Below are 16,756 nucleotides of genomic sequence, written 5' to 3' on the forward strand. Positions count from 1 at the left end.
GGTAACTCGATGGTTTAATGTTCTGGTTTGTTTGTACCAGCGTGAATACCTCCCAGTGTATCCAACCCACGCTTTTCATCAATAACTGCACTACTTAAGTATACCGTAGCACAGCACGATTGAGAATTATTCGGAAGTGGTCATCATGGTGGTCCAATTGTAATATGCCCATGGTTACTCAAAAATGTAACAAAGGAGCCCTGAAATCACTGAATTCTTTGGCCGCAAGAAGTGGACTGAGGGTGAATCGAGGGAAAACTGGTGTCATTCACTACAAAAACCAAATATGCATGGAATGTATGTTGGGAGTCATATCTTTTCGATAAATATCGCTCCCACTAGCCATAGCTTTTGGACCTGTATGCAAGGAAGTATGGACTTGTCTAGGGAAAACATAATATCACTGTAAACAGGACCACAAAGAACAAACCTTTCAAAGGATCTTCGAACAGACCCTAAACTACACTTGGAGACAGATGTTGAACTTTTGTAGGGGAGGTACTAAATTTGGACAAAATATTAGGAGATCTAAAGTTTGCACCGTTGAAGAGATATCGTGCATACCATTTAGGGTAGTAGCGGACGTTGTGGACCGGTATTGCCCATCTTTGAAAAGATGAACTTGAGTACCTATAGATAGATATCTAGAGGATATCTTCCTTCAGCTTTGGAGTCATTATCTAGCAAATTATAAAGTCGTAGTAAGGGCCGCGAGGATTACCTGATGATCCAAGAGATTTCCTTAAACTGTACTTTTGGAGGTACTAGGAGTAAATCGAGCTAGAAGATATTACGATGTACGATGTGTTGATTAAGACATAATCGTCGTCTGTCTGACGGACATTCTCGGATTAATCGATTTGGTTCAACTGTCCCCGTCGTAATATTTTGTTGTATACTTCTTATACCTCCCACACAACATTTAAAAAATGTTCGCAAAATAGCAGACAGGTCCATAGTCTCGAATCATTTTGACATTCAGGGCAGCATGTTTTCTTCGCAGTCACTATTACGAAGGTACTTTACTTTGTACTTGGAAAGATTCCTATCGAAAGAAACGACTTCTAAAATTAGACATAGTTCTAAGATGGATGCCGATAATTTTTTCAGTTATCTCCTGCGCAATAGTTCACACTTTTAAGACTTTAGGTTGTCTGAAACGTATTTCGTCCAAATGTTCGTCGTATCAATGTTTCAGACAATCTGGAGTTCATTTAGCCCAGTCCGACTGGCTGTCTGAGCGCACGATAACTCTCTTACACAATATTTCGGGAAAATTGCAGGACCTACTCTCGAAACGTTTTGATTTTTCTTACAACAGGTTCCTATTACGATGGTACAAGTTTAGGGGCAAGTCCATACTGCCTGAGAAAAAAGCCTGGAAGTTGCTAAAAAAGCCCCTATGACACGTTGTGTAGTGGTTGGAGCGCAATATAACTCTCGAACGGATCTGCCAATTCGGTCCGAAATTTGGCCTTCGTAATATTTTGTCTAAAGTTTATTTAAGTTCGAAGATAAGCCATATCGGTCCACTCCTTCAGGTACCTCCCCATCCAAACAAAAATAATGCTTTACAAAACACTGATACTACCCGTGCTGATGTATGGTTCCGAAGCCTGGGAACTTGCGCAAGCAGATAAGGCAGTGCTTGGTGTGTTTGAGAGAAAAATTCTTCAGAAGATCTACGGACCAATCTGCGTTGACGGTGAATATCGACGTCGCATGAACCACGAGCAGGCCAAAGAATAGATGGCGCAAACAAGTGGATGAAGAGATGACAAGTCGCGGTATTCCAGAAAGCGAAGCACTAAACAGAGAGAATTGGAGATATTTTCTTAGTTCGGTCTATGGAACAAATGTTCTGTAATGTTAAGTAAGTAATATCTAATCTTAGGTAAAAACTATCCTTGCTGTAAACCTACCCGATACTGTTCAGTTTTTTTCTATAATTGTAAGATTTGGAATATTGGGCGGGGTATGTTCTCTCGCCCACTAAGAAATAATATTGGCTTGGAGGCGTAACTAACATTTTTTTTCAAACCCAAAGCTTTATATATTTTGAAATGCACATAACCTTTTCAACTATTCGGGCATAGTTTTCTTTTCTTTGAGTCCCCCCTTTCCAAAGTATTAAACCAATATTTACTGAGGTGGACTGAATCCTACATTTTATTATTGTTTTTGTTTAACCAATAAACCGTACAAAATAATTTAATATTTTTATTTTAATTTAAATACAGATTTACAATTTTTATTAAATTTATTTACGTAGTTTTTACAATATAATCGATTTCAGAGATTAATACTGCAATTTTAAGTATTAATTAGAAACTTTTGAAAAATATTGAATATTTTATTTAAAAAATATTAATATTTCAATGTACGGTCGTGTGTAAGAATAGATTACAAAAATAATATAATACATAAATTGCCTGTATACAATATAAAATCAAATAAGTTGTAATAATAAGAATATGTCGTTTCTCGATTCCTAATATATGTAACTGCAGTTCTGTAACGATAACGTTCTCTGTGAACCCCATCAGTGCATGTGATCCCCCTACTTACACTTGGTTCTTAGCAATCAGCTGTTTGTACAAGAAAACAATATTTGTTGTTAATTATTTTTCAATAAAATCAATCTTCCTCCTCTGTGCTTTATTTCTCCACAAATACGAATTCATAATTCCAAGATATTTTAAAAATAACCTAATTTGTTTTTTGTTTTGTTTATTATTTAAAATAGTTTTAATTAATTAAATATGTGATTAACAATAATCACACCAGACCTAATTTTAATGTGAACTGTGGTTAATTTATACGATGTTTAATTCAAATATTTATTTACACAACGGAATATTTTTTCTTTATAAAATTAAATTTGTTTCTCTAAACCTAAATAAGAAAACTAAAACAAGTAAATTAGAAAATAAAACAACAAGACAACAAATTTGTGGTTTTTTTGTAATAAATTAGAAATCTAGTTTTAAAAAGTGGGAGAGAAAGAGAGAGAGAGGGTGTTGGGAAATAATTATAGAAAATATTAATGAAATAATTTACTGCTTAATTGTTGTTGTGGGTTTTTAAATTAATTAATTTTTATTTAAATATTATTTTTGTTTATTTTTAATTTTAATTTATTCTTAAGTATGTTGCAGTTTCTTTAGAGTTTTCTTTTTGTTGTTCTTGTTCGTTTTTTTTAGTAGAATTTTTTTGCTTAAAAATAAATTTCATTTTATTTTCAAAAGAATTTACAATTCTGTTTGATTGGCTGCCGTTTGTAAAACTGTGGTGTGGTCGGTCAGAAAATAAAAACAAAAGGGGGTTTCAGTTGTTTGGGTATGTTTGAAGATTTATGGTATGGTGTGGGTTGTTGTTTGGTGTTTGTTATTGTTTCTAACATTTTGAACCAGTTCCATTTCCATCCTCTATATAAACATTGCCCGATTTTAAGGTGTTTGTTGTTGTTGTATTGAAAATATTTCGATCATGCGGCGATTGCAAATGATGGTGGTGATGTTGTCCACCTATCTGGGCCGTCGCAAGGTGATTGTGATGTTTATCCGATTTTTCTGGAAAAGAAGAGAGAAAAACAAACATGACACAATTAATAAAAGGTAATAAACCAAATGTGTTGCTGGAACACGTTCACAAAGTAAAATTTTTAAAAACAATAAACAAAAAAGTTGCTGAGCCTCACATATTTGACACAGCAGCTAAATGATGTATGGTGGAACATGATGTCGAATCATAATCACGTTTGCTGCTATGATGATTATCATCATCATCATCACGACAATGTGAAGAAAAAAACGTAGACCATAAATCGCACCTTAATCAACACAATTCATGGCACTACTCTACATGTCCGTTCATTCATTGCACTGTTTCTGGTGTCTGACTGACTGTTGCACTACCGTCTCCCACAAATATTTCCAAGACGTCAACACAATGTCGACATATCCTTATATTTTATTACTGTCTGATATCTATTGCTTTTTTATTTATTTCGTCTGTTTTGTTTTTGAAACAAGAAAAACGCCTTAACATTTTTGTTAATATTCAAAAAATGTCTTCATGTTTTTCTGTCTCATATTGACAATTGATAGGCGACGTGTGGCCATAACAATCAACCATAAAATACAAAAAAAGCAAAACAAAACAAAATTAAAAAGCCACTATAACGCGACCACTCACTTCAGAAATAAATAAAAAATTAAAATAAAACACAGCAAATTAATAATTTAGAAAAGAAATAAATACAATTTATGGGAAATATATTTTTCAAGAAAATGTCATTGGCTGAGAAGCGTCTTTGGCTGGCTGTCAGCTAAAGTAGGGGGGATTTGCACAATTAAATTTACATTAACTCAGATCTAAAATCTAAAAGTGGCTAGTCAAAACATCTTCTAACTGTCCGCATAAATGACAGTTAAATGATTTTGATGCAATTTTGACGTTTTGTCTGCCGTTCAAACACTTCCCGATGTTAAAAGTTTTGCAATTAAATGACAAACAATTTAAAAAAGTCAACAAAATAAGAACAAAGATAAGGATAAGGAAAACGGAACTTAAGCTTTAATCACAAAGGATTTAATCTTTGTGAACCGTTATCGCGAAAGTGTCAAGCCAACAATGGCTATACAATTTAAAAATATCCGAAAGTTGGTCTTCGAATCTGCTAAAACGGAAAAATATTAAATTTTGAAATTGCACAGAGAGGAGGAAGCAAACATGTTCTGAGAATAAAATAGGCTATTGTAAATATGTAAAAATATATATTATTGAAGAAACTATGTATATATATACTTGTTCAAGCACTATGTATCTATAGAAGCACCCTTTCTTTCAGAAAGTGTCTATAGAAGCACCCTTTCTTTCAGAAAGTGTCTATAGAAGCACCCTTTCTTTCAGAAAGTGTCTATAGAAGCACCCTTTCTTTCAGAAAGTGTCTATAGAAGCACCCTTTCTTTCAGAAAGTGTCTATAGAAGCACCCTTTCTTTCAGAAAGTGTCTATAGAAGCACCCTTTCTTTCAGAAAGTGTCTATAGAAGCACCCTTTCTTTCAGAAAGTGTCTATAGAAGCACCCTTTCTTTCAGAAAGTGTCTATAGAAGCACCCTTTCTTTCAGAAAGTGTCTATAGAAGCACCCTTTCTTTCAGAAAGTGTCTATAGAAGCACCCTTTCTTTCAGAAAGTGTCTATAGAAGCACCCTTTCTTTCAGAAAGTGTCTATAGAAGCACCCTTTCTTTCAGAAAGTGTCTATAGAAGCACCCTTTCTTTCAGAAAGTGTCTATAGAAGCACCCTTTCTTTCAGAAAGTGTCTATAGAAGCACCCTTTCTTTCAGAAAGTGTCTATAGAAGCACCCTTTCTTTCAGAAAGTGTCTATAGAAGCACCCTTTCTTTCAGAAAGTGTCTATAGAAGCACCCTTTCTTTCAGAAAGTGTCTATAGAAGCACCCTTTCTTTCAGAAAGTGTCTATAGAAGCACCCTTTCTTTCAGAAAGTGTCTATAGAAGCACCCTTTCTTTCAGAAAGTGTCTATAGAAGCACCCTTTCTTTCAGAAAGTGTCTATAGAAGCACCCTTTCTTTCAGAAAGTGTCTATAGAAGCACCCTTTCTTTCAGAAAGTGTCTATAGAAGCACCCTTTCTTTCAGAAAGTGTCTATAGAAGCACCCTTTCTTTCAGAAAGTGTCTATAGAAGCACCCTTTTTTTCAGAAAGTGTCTATAGAAGCACCCTTTCTTTCAGAAAGTGTCTATAGAAGCACCCTTTCTTTCAGAAAGTGTCTATAGAAGCACCCTTTCTTTCAGAAAGTGTCTATAGAAGCACCCTTTCTTTCAGAAAGTGTCTATAGAAGCACCCTTTCTTTCAGAAAGTGTCTATAGAAGCACCCTTTCTTTCAGAAAGTGTCTATAGAAGCACCCTTTCTTTCAGAAAGTGTCTATAGAAGCACCCTTTCTTTCAGAAAGTGTCTATAGAAGCACCCTTTCTTTCAGAAAGTGTCTATAGAAGCACCCTTTCTTTCAGAAAGTGTCTATAGAAGCACCCTTTCTTTCAGAAAGTGTCTATAGAAGCACCCTTTCTTTCAGAAAGTGTCTATAGAAGCACCCTTTCTTTCAGAAAGTGTCTATAGAAGCACCCTTTCTTTCAGAAAGTGTCTATAGAAGCACCCTTTCTTTCAGAAAGGGTTTATAAGACCACAAGGACTACCTTCAGTAAAAATTTCAAAACTGTCTCGAGGGAGTAAGGACCAGTTCCGAAATATGAGTATGGAAGTTCATTATAAATGCCGCTGCGAATAAAACAACACCTGAGGGGGGGGGTTTCCGTAAGTATAATACTTTGTAAAGTTTTCTTTTGTGAACAGAACACCTCCTGAAGGGGTCTTAGCTAAAAAAACACCTCCTAAAGGGTTCTTCTATAATTAGATGACCATCTAAAGAGGTCTTATATAAATAGACGACTTCTTAAAGGGTTGTTCTTAGGGTTCTTATAGAAGACCTCCTAAAGTGCTCTTCTATAAATTCAAGGCCTCCTAGAGGTATCTTTTATAAAAGAAGGCATCCTAGAGGTATCTTCTACAAATAGAAGTGGTCTTCTATAAATGAAGACCTCTTTAAATGGCCTTCTTTTATAAATAGGAAGCCTCCTAAAGGGGGTTTCTATAAATAAAAGACTTCCTAAAGGTGTTTTCTATAAAAAGGAGACCTTCTAAGGGGAACTTCTATAAATGGAAGGGTCTTCTATATGTTTAAGACCTACTAAAAGGATATTTTGAACATAGAAGACCTCCTAAAGTGGTCTTATACAAATAGACCACTCATTAAAGGGTCTTCTGTAAATAGAAGACCTCCTTAAGGTGTCTGCTATAAAAGAAGACCTCACAAAGGGGTCTTCTACGAAAAGAAGGCTTCACAAAGGGGCCTTCTATAAGTAGAAAACCTGCTAAAAGGTTCATAAGTCCTCGCAAGGGGACATATCTAAATATAAATTCCCTAAATGGGGTCTTCCAAAAATATAAAACCTTTTAAAGAGGTCGGCTATAAATAGAAGACGTCCTAAAGAAACATTCTATAACTAGAATACCTCATAAAGGGGTCTTCAATAAAAACACCTTCTAAAAGGAAAGAGTTGAAGGTTTCCAAAAGGTGTCTTCTATAAATAGAAGACTTCCTACAGGGATCTTCTACAAAAACAACAACTTGTAAAATGGTCTATAAATAAAGGACCTTCTAAAGTGGCTTTCTATAAATAAAACCTTTCCTCCTTAAGAGATTTTCTATAACAAGATGACCTTCTAAATGAGTCTTCTATTAAAATAAAACACCTTCTAAAGAACACACCCTAAAGGGATCTTGTATAAATTGAAAATCTCCCAAAATGGTCTTCTATCAGTAGAATAACTTACAAAGGGGTCTTCTATAAATAGAACACCTCCTTAAGGGGTTTGCTATAAACATAAGATTTCTTCCTAAAGTGACCTTCTACAAATACAATACTTCCTAAAAGGGTCTTTCTCCTAAAGGGGTCTGCTAAAAATATAATATATCTTAATGGGTTCTTCTATAAATGAAAGACATTATATATGGAGGTATCTGGAAGAGTGGACCTATGTATATACTATATCTCTGAAATTGAACTTTATCTATGTTTTGAAACAACATTACAATGTACATAGTTCAGACCGAATCGGATACAACCCTAAGGAGATGCCGTGTTAACCAGACAGTCGGACTGACATGGTTAGAATAACTTCAAATTGTCTGAAACGGATTTGGTCTTCACTACCCGTGCTAAAACCTGCGATCTGATACCTAGGCAGTTCTCTATTGGTTTTTGTTTAACCAGCAATATGAGAGCATGGAACTTGGAACTTGAGATCCGCCATCAAACTAATTTTTAACTTTAAATAAATAGTTAATACATTTAATCTGATATGCTGATAAAAATTTCCATTATTACTTCTGTTCTGGAATAGTGTTTATTTTGAAATACAAACATTTAACAGTCCATGAAAATTAATTAATTCTTTAGATTTTTGTTTTTCATTATCAGAATCTAGAATCGAATTTTAATTTATTAGTCCCTCACAACAAATTTCCATTGTTTTTTCCATTGTAAAATACTTATTTTAAATAAATACTAAATTATCAAAAAACCATAAATTCAATAAGAAAATGTTTGGTATTCCAACTTCAAAAATTCCCACTCCAATCATAAAACACAATATTGAATGTGTCAAACAAATTGACAGCCAACAAGAAGAATGTTTACAGTGTCAAACAAAACATTCGGATGGACAACGAACTTCTTCAAACTCAAATATCGAAGCTGACAATAAACAATGTTTGAAAACAGGATTTCAAAATAAATACTAATGTTGCAGCAATAATAAACGAAAGTATAAAATTGGAAATAAAATAACAAAACTCTTTACAAACCCTCATATAATTTCCATTAGCACTTTTTTGGATTTCAAGACATTTCAAACTTCTTGTCTTCTTCGTCTAATGACTTGGAAAACAAATGTCTCGACTCTAAACAATGCATTTACACTTCCCTGGAGAACAAACAAACGCTCGTTCCTCTTTGCAAACACTAACAACTTCTCTAATGGTGTCTAGCGCCCTCTCCTCATAAAAATCACCCACCATCACCACCAATGGAATGGCATCATGCTGTGGAAGGTACTTGAAAAAAATTACATGTCTTACACGATGTATGCATACATTTGTCTGTCCGCCGAACAGACAGACAGACCTTGCACACGCTGTGTTTGGTGACACTTTTACAATTACCACAAACAACAATCGATCGATCAATTGTAACTGAAACAACAACAACAATTACTTTAACAAATGAGAAGAAAGATTTAAATTATTCTCCTCCAGCCACCTAAATACCAACATCTTGAAGAGGGATTAACCAAAAACAAAAAATTCCCTCAAGGCAAGGGAGTGAGAAAATATCCCGCAAGGCTTCCATATCCAGTTTGTTTTTTGTTTTGAAAAACTAATGAACCATCCATCCATCGGCAATGGCAATAAGAAACACTTGAATCGAGCGATAAACAGGCGACAATGACATGAAGGTTTTGTTTTTCGTGAATCCGACAGTGGTTAAAAAAATAAAAACACAGCTGTTGGAGAGTTTTTAAATGGCCAATTGGAAAATATACATACATGTTGTAAGAAATTATGAAGTTCATGGTCAGTTGGGTATTTTTTGCAGAATAAAGAAATATTTTGTTTTGAAAAATCAATCATGAGGGAGTAATAGTGCGTTTATATACATATAACCGGATTTAACAAACCCAATGGGTTTCAAATGTCAATTCCTTTGCGTATAAGTCAAATAAATCCTCATTAAGAAGACTAACCCTGCAAAAGACTATAATATAAACATGGCCTAATGATCAGTTAGTTTGTAAGACCTTGTTTTGGGGACTATGAAACATGTTCTTTGACGCCTTCCAAATGGGGACCTCCATAAATGGAAGGCCCGTTTAGGAGTCTTCTATAAATAGGTCGTCTATAAAGATTAGACCTCTTAAATGTGTGATTTATATAAAAAAGGACCTTATAAAAGGGTCTTCTATACAGGGTCTTCGATTAATGGGTCTTCTATAAATAAATTACTTTATAAAGGAGTCCTCTATAAATAGAAGACTTCATAAAGTGTTCTTCTATAAATGGAAGACCTCATAAATCAGTCTTCTATCAATAGAAGACCTCTTAAAACGGGCTTCGATAAACAGAAGACCTCCTATGTGGGCCTTTTAGAAATAGAAGACTTCCTAAAGAGCTATTCTATAAATAGAATAAAAAAAGAAGACATCTTAAATGGTTTTCCATAAATAAAATAATTTCTAAAAGGGGTTGATAAATAGAAGGCCTCCTATGTGAGTCTCTTATAAATAAAAGACTTCCCAAAGGGGTATTCGATAAATAAAAGACCTCCTAAATGGGTTACTATAAAAAACCTTCCTAAAAAAGATTTTTAAATTTTTTTCTGGGGCGCGGATTTTTAAAAATATCTTTTTCAAAGATTTTTAAAAAAAATATATTTTTTTCAAGGACGTGGATTTTTAAAAAACCTTTTTTCCAAGTCGTGTATATTTAAAAATATTTTATGAAGGACGTGGATTTTTTAAATATTTTTAAATATATATTTACAATGACTTGGACTTCTTAAAAATACATTTCTCAAGGGCGTGGACTTTTTAAAAATATGTTTTATGGACGTGTATGTTTTAAAAAATTGTTTCAAGGACATGGATTTTTTAAAAATATTTTTTAAAAGGACGTGGACTTTTTAAACATATGTTTACAAGGTCGTTGACTTTTTAAACATATTTTTACAAGGACGTGGACTTTTTAAACATATTTTTACAACGAAGTGGACTTTTAAAAATATTTTATATAAATATTTTTTCATGGTCGTACATTTTCAAAAAAAAAAATGATTTTTACAACGAAGTGGACTTTTTAAAAATATTTTATATAAATATTTTTTCATGGACGTACATTTTCAAAAAAAATATTTTTTTCATCTACGTGAATGCTTTAAAACTATTTTTTTCAGGACCTGTATTTTTTTAAAAATAATTTTTTACAAAATACGTGAATTTTTTAAAAATAATTTTCACAAGGACGTGCATTTTTTAAAAATAATTTTCACTAAGACGGGTATTTTTTAAAAATATATTTCCATTTTTAAAAATAATCTTTTCAAGGACCCTGATTTTTTAAAAATATTTCTCACAAAGACGGGGATCTTTTAAAAATATGTTTCGATTTTTAAAAATATTCTTTTCAAGGACGTTGATTTTTTAAAAATATTGTTTTCAAGGATTTGGACTTTTTAAAAATATTTTTTTATGGACCTAAATGTTTTAAAAAATTGTTTCAAGGACTTGAATTTTTTAAAAATATTTTTTACAAGGACGTGGACTTTTTAAAAATAGTTTTTACAAAGACGTGGATTTTTAAAAATATTTTTATAAAGACGTGGAATTTTTAAAAATATTTTTTTTTTTCAAAAACGTGTATTTTTTAAGAATATATTTTTACAAGGACGTGAATTTTTAAAAATATTTTTCACAAGGACGTGATTTTTAAAAATATGGTTTTCAAGGACGTGGATTTTTAAAAATATTGTTTTCACGGACTTGGAGTTTGCAAAAAGGTTTTTTTCAAGGACGTGGAATTTGTAAAAATGTTTCTTTCATGGACGTGGATTTTTTAAAACTATTTTTTAAGGACGTGAATTTTTTTTTAAATATTTGTCAAGAACATGAATTTTTTTAAAACTATTTTTTTAAGGACGTGAATTTTTTAAAAATATTTTTCAGAAGGACGTGGATTTTTTAAAAATATATTTTACATGGACGTGGATTTTTTAAAAATATTGTTGTCAAGGACGAGGATTTTTTAAAAGTAACGTTTTCAAGGACGTGGCATTTTTAAAATATTGTTTACAAGGACGTGGATTTTTTAAAAATATTTTTTAAGGACGTGAATTTTTCAAAACCATTTTTTCAAGGACCTGAATTTTTTAAAAACCATTTTTTTAAGGACCTTCATTTTTTAAAACTATTTTTTCAAGGATTTGATTTTTTAGAAATATTTTTCAAGGAAGTGATTTTTTTAAAAAATGTTTTCAATGACGAGGATTCTTTAAAAATATTTTTTCAGAGACATGAATATTATAAAAATACTTTCAAGGACGTGCATTTTTTAAAAATAATTTTACAAGGACGTGAATATTTTTAGAAAGACAAACAGACCCTTAAACACTAAATTTTTTAGGGATTTTTTTGAGGGATTTCTTTAAAGAATATTTTGTTAAGAAAAAAAAGATCATTAAAACAAGTAAGACCGGCGTCAAGTTCTGCCTGGTCGAACTTGTTATACCCTCCACCACGAGTTGAATTCAAGTAAAATGGAACAATTAGTTTCCCTTCGTTTATGAAGAAGACAAAATACTAATTTCAGTCATTTCTGTGGGATATTGACGTCACAACATTCAGAATTACGAAAATCAGGAAGTATTGTTCTAGGAGGCTATATTGAAACGTGCACCTATACCGACGAATTTCAGTCGGAAATGGGGATATATGTATAAAGGCGTGGACCTATACCAACAAATTTCAGGTGGAACGTTTTATATCCTCAACGAAGACTAATTAATAAATTTCAACCATTTTGGTGGGATACTGAAGCTAAAACCTTCAAAATACCGAATATCGGGAGGTACCGTTCTATGGGGGATATATGAAGGCGTGAACCTATACCAACACATTTCAGGTGGAAAGTTTTATACACCCAACGATAACTAAATACCAAATTTCAGCCATTATGGTAGGATAATAAAGCTAAAACCTCAAAAATACCGAAAATCGGGAGGTACCGTTCTATGGGGGATATATGAAGGCGTGGACCTATACCAACAAATTTCAGGTGGAAAGTTTTATACACCCAACGATAACTAAATACCAAATTTCAGCCATTATGGTAGGATAATGAAGCTAAAACCTCAAAAATACCGAAAATCGGGAGGTACCGTTCTATGGAGGCTATATCAAAACGTGGACCGATATATCCCATTTTCAATACCAACCATCCTGCAAGTGATAAAAACTTCTGTACCAAATATTGACTCTATATCTTTAAAATTGCGAGCTGTATCTTGATTTCAACAGACAGGCGGACGGACGGACAGACGGACATGGTTAAATCGACATAGAATTTTATGCTGATCAATAATATACGAGCTGTATCTTGATTTCAACAGACAGGCGGACGGACGGACAGACGGACATGGTTAAATCGACATAGAATTTTATGCTGATCAATAATATACGAGTATACTTTACTTTATAAGGTCTCCGACGAATATTTCGATGTGTTACAAACGGAATGACAAATTTAATTATACCCTCCATATGGTGGAGGGCATAACTAGGATTTTTAAGAACCCATAGCCCCCCGACCTTCGATTTTTTAAGAAATCATGAGAATCATGCAAATAAATACTCATGAAAAAGACTTGAGAATACCACTTTGGAGCCCGATAAGGAGGAGTTGTATTCGTAGAAGATCCCGTTGAATGGTCTTCTTATAGAATGCCCCTTTAGGAGGACTTCTATTTTAAGAAGATCCTTTAAGAGGGGTTCCCTTTAGGAGGATTTCTATTTTTAATAGACTCCTTTAATAGCTGTTCTATTCATCGAAGACTCCTTTAGGAGTTCTTCTATTTATAGAAGACCCCTTAGGAGGTCTTGTATTCGTAGAAGATCCTGATGAAAGATGTTTTTTATAGAATACCCCTTTAGGAGGACTTCTTTTTTTAGAAGATCCTTTTAAGAGGGGTTCCCTTTAGGAGGATTTCTATTTGTAATAGACCCCTTAAATAGCTGTTATATTCATCGAAGACTCCTTTGGGAGTTCTTCTACTTATAGAAGACCTTTTAAGAGGTCTTGTATTCGTAGAAGATCCCGATGAAAGATGTTTTTATAGAAGATCCTTTTAAGAGGGGTTCCCTTTAGAAGAATTTCTTTTTTTAATAGACCCCTTTAATAGCTGTTCTATTTATCGAAGACTCCTTTAGGAGTTCTTCTACTTATAGAAGACCCCTTAGGAGGTTATTTACTTATAAAACAGCCCTTTATAAGGTTTTTACATATGGAAGACCCATTTAGGAGGTCTTCCATTTATAGAAAACCCCTTTTGTAGGTCTTCCACTTATTGAAGAGTCCTTTAGGAGGTCTTTTTATTTATAGACGACCGCTTTAGTGGCTCTTCTATTTATAGAAGATCTCTTTAGGAAATATTCTATTTATAGAAAACCACTAAAGAAGGTCTTTTATTTATAGAAGATAAATAAAGGCTCTTAGAAGGTCTTCTTTTTATAGAAGATCCCTTTAAGATGTCTTCTATTTATATAAGACATATTTAGAAGGGTTTCCATTAATATAATACCCCTTTTGAAAAGTCTTCTATTTATAATTTTTTATTTATTTATTAATTTAATTAATTTATTAATTTTTCATTCAAGCAATTTTTTTACTAATTCAAAACACTGTACTACAGATCAAATTATCCTCAAGTATCTCTTTCCGAAGTACCCTTTTAAGTGTTAAAAATTACTTTTAAAATATATAATTTACCATCAATTTATTTATAACTTCAATTGAAGGAGAGCACAGAAAAAAAAGGAGGCCAACAAGTGCTACATTTGTTATTCGAGACTTCTGATACCATTTCTCCTCAGAACTACATTTCTCAAGTACCACTACCACTTTAGGGTTCTTGTGAAATCAAAACAAAAAGATGCTGCAATTCTTAAAAATAACAACAACGCTTTTTGTTGTTGTTGTTTTTGTAACTCACCTGGTAACATTACATGCTGGGGCTGATGAAATGCTGCCACTGTTGTTTGCAGTGTTGGGGCAGATGGTGGTATTCTTAGGGCATCAGCATTGCCTATAAAAAATGTGCCACCCTCCAAACTTTGTACCTCGGCCAATTTGGCCATGAGTTTGGTTGAAAGTTCTTCGACATCTAAAAATAGAAAAAAGAAAAGAAAAAATTTAATAAAAACATGAGAAAATAAAACTGGCAGTAAAATCAACAGCATCAACAGCAGCACTTGTTGTTTGTTGGCTATTTTCCATGGCTGGCTGCCTGCCCAGCATCTTTTTTCTTCTTCTTTTTCTCCTGCCTCATCGATCTTAAACATCCATGCAGTTCATTAAATTTGTTATTGAGTCGTAAATAAATTTTATAACCCACAAAAATTTTCATTTTGACTTTTCTTTTGTTTATTTTATTATTTTGATAGCTTTTCCTGTTTTTCCCCAAATTTGTTTTCAAAATATCCTTTCTTTGCATGCAGTTGAGTTCCACAGTTTCCAGAATTCCTATTTTTTGTTTTCTGTCTTAGATATCTGTTTGAAATCACTTGCTTGCAAATTGTTGTATATATGTATTGGCCTTTTCTTCGCAATTGCAATTTATTTCATTCATTGACGCAGTTTTTAGTTTTCTTTATTCACCTCTGGCAAATTTCAAAACAAATTGCTGCGGTTTACACATAATAAATATCGGGTATATTGCAAATGTTGGAGAAGGTGTAATGGACAAACAGTGAATGATATTTTTTAATTCAAAAACGCAATTCAGCGAAGCTGAATAGGATTTTAGCGTTGATTTTTAGTAGAATATATTGAAGTTTTCATCGAAATCAAGACAGATTGCAATTCAGCTATGCTGAATTAATAAATATTGCTAGTTGAAGTCATTTCCTTGGTCGATTAATCAACCTCTAATTATAAGTGTTCAAAACTATTATTCAGCTAAGCTGAATTCAAGTTACAAGCAATTCAGTTTAGCTGAATTCAAGCTACAATCAAATCAGCCTAGCTGAATTCATGCTAAAATCAATTCAGCTTAGCTGAGTTCAATTAACAATAATTTCAGCTTAAATTTATTAATGCAAGAGTATATTCAGCTATATTCTTTAACTACAATCAATTCAGCTAAGCTGAAATCAATTCAGCCTGGCTGAATTCAAGTTACAACCATTTGGCTTAGCTGAGTTCAAACTACAACCAATTCAGTTTAGCTGAACTCAAGCTACAATCAAATCAGCCTAGCTGAATTCATGCTAAAATCAATTCAGCTTAGCTGGACTCAATTAACAATAATTTCAGCTTAGATTTATTAATGCAAGAGTACATTTAGCTCTATTCTTTGGCTACAATCAATTCAGCTTAGCTGAAATCAATTCAGCCTAGCTGAATTCAAGCTACAATCAATTCAGTTTAGCTGAATTCAAGCTACAATCAAATCAGCCTAGCTGAATTCAAGCTACAATCAAATCAGCCTAGCTGAATTCATGCTAAAATCAATTCAGCTTAGCTGGATTCAATTAACAATAATTTCAGCTTAGATTTATTAATGCAAGAGTACATTTAGCTCTATTCTTTGGCTACAATCAATTCAGCTTAGCTGAAATCAATTCAGCCTAGCTGAATTCAATTCAGTTTAGCTGAATTCAAGTTACAATCAATTCAGCCTAGCTGAATTCAACCTACAACCAATTTAGCTTAGCTGAATTCAAGCTACAATCAATTCAGTTTAGCTGAATTCGAGCTACAACCAATTTAGCTTAGCTGAATTCATGCTAAAATCAATTCAACTTAGCTGAAATCAATTCAGCCTAGCTGAATTCAAGTTACAATCAATTTAGCTTAGCTGAATTCAAGCTACAATCAAATCAGCCTAACTGAATTCATGCTAAAATTAATTCAGCTTAGCTGAATTCAATTAACAATAATTTCAGCTTAGATTTATTAATGCAAGAGTACATTTAGCTCTATTCTTTAGCTACAATCAATTCAGCTTAGCTGAAATCAATTCAGCCTAGCTGAATTCAATTCAGTTTAGCTGAATTCAAGTTACAATCAATTCAGCCTAGCTGAATTCAACCTACAACCAATTTAGCTTAGCTGAATTCAAGCTACAATCAATTCAGTTTAGCTGAATTCGAGCTACAACCAATTTAGCTTAGCTGAATTCATGCTAAAATCAATTCAACTTAGCTGAAATCAATTCAGCCTAGCTGAATTCAAGTTACAATCAATTTAGCTTAGCTGAATTCAAGCTACAATCAAATCAGCCTAACTGAATTCATGCTAAAATTAATTCAGCTTAGCTGAATTCAATTAACAATAATTTCAGCTTAGAT

General features: G+C 32.9%; 1 protein-coding gene across 3 annotated transcripts in view; it reads right to left on the minus strand.

The window, feature by feature from the left end:
- Positions 1-2,624: 2,624 nt before the first annotated feature.
- wgn (Tumor necrosis factor receptor superfamily member wengen) overlaps positions 2,625-16,756 on the minus strand; it is a 92,657-nt gene continuing 78,525 nt past the window's right edge. For all 3 annotated transcript variants that reach the window (XM_073977958.1, XM_073977957.1, XM_073977959.1), the window contains 2 exons: positions 14,398-14,568; positions 2,625-3,572 (listed from right to left, as the gene is read on the minus strand). In XM_073977958.1, coding sequence (XP_073834059.1) covers positions 3,397-3,572; positions 14,398-14,568 — 347 coding nt within the window. In that variant the 3' untranslated portion in view covers positions 2,625-3,396. The remainder of the gene's footprint in view (positions 3,573-14,397; positions 14,569-16,756) is intronic.

Source organism: Musca autumnalis, unplaced genomic scaffold, assembly GCF_047663935.1.
Source record: "Musca autumnalis isolate F117 unplaced genomic scaffold, ASM4766393v1 scaffold_3, whole genome shotgun sequence".
In the NCBI taxonomy this organism is placed as follows: domain Eukaryota; kingdom Metazoa; phylum Arthropoda; class Insecta; order Diptera; family Muscidae; genus Musca; species Musca autumnalis.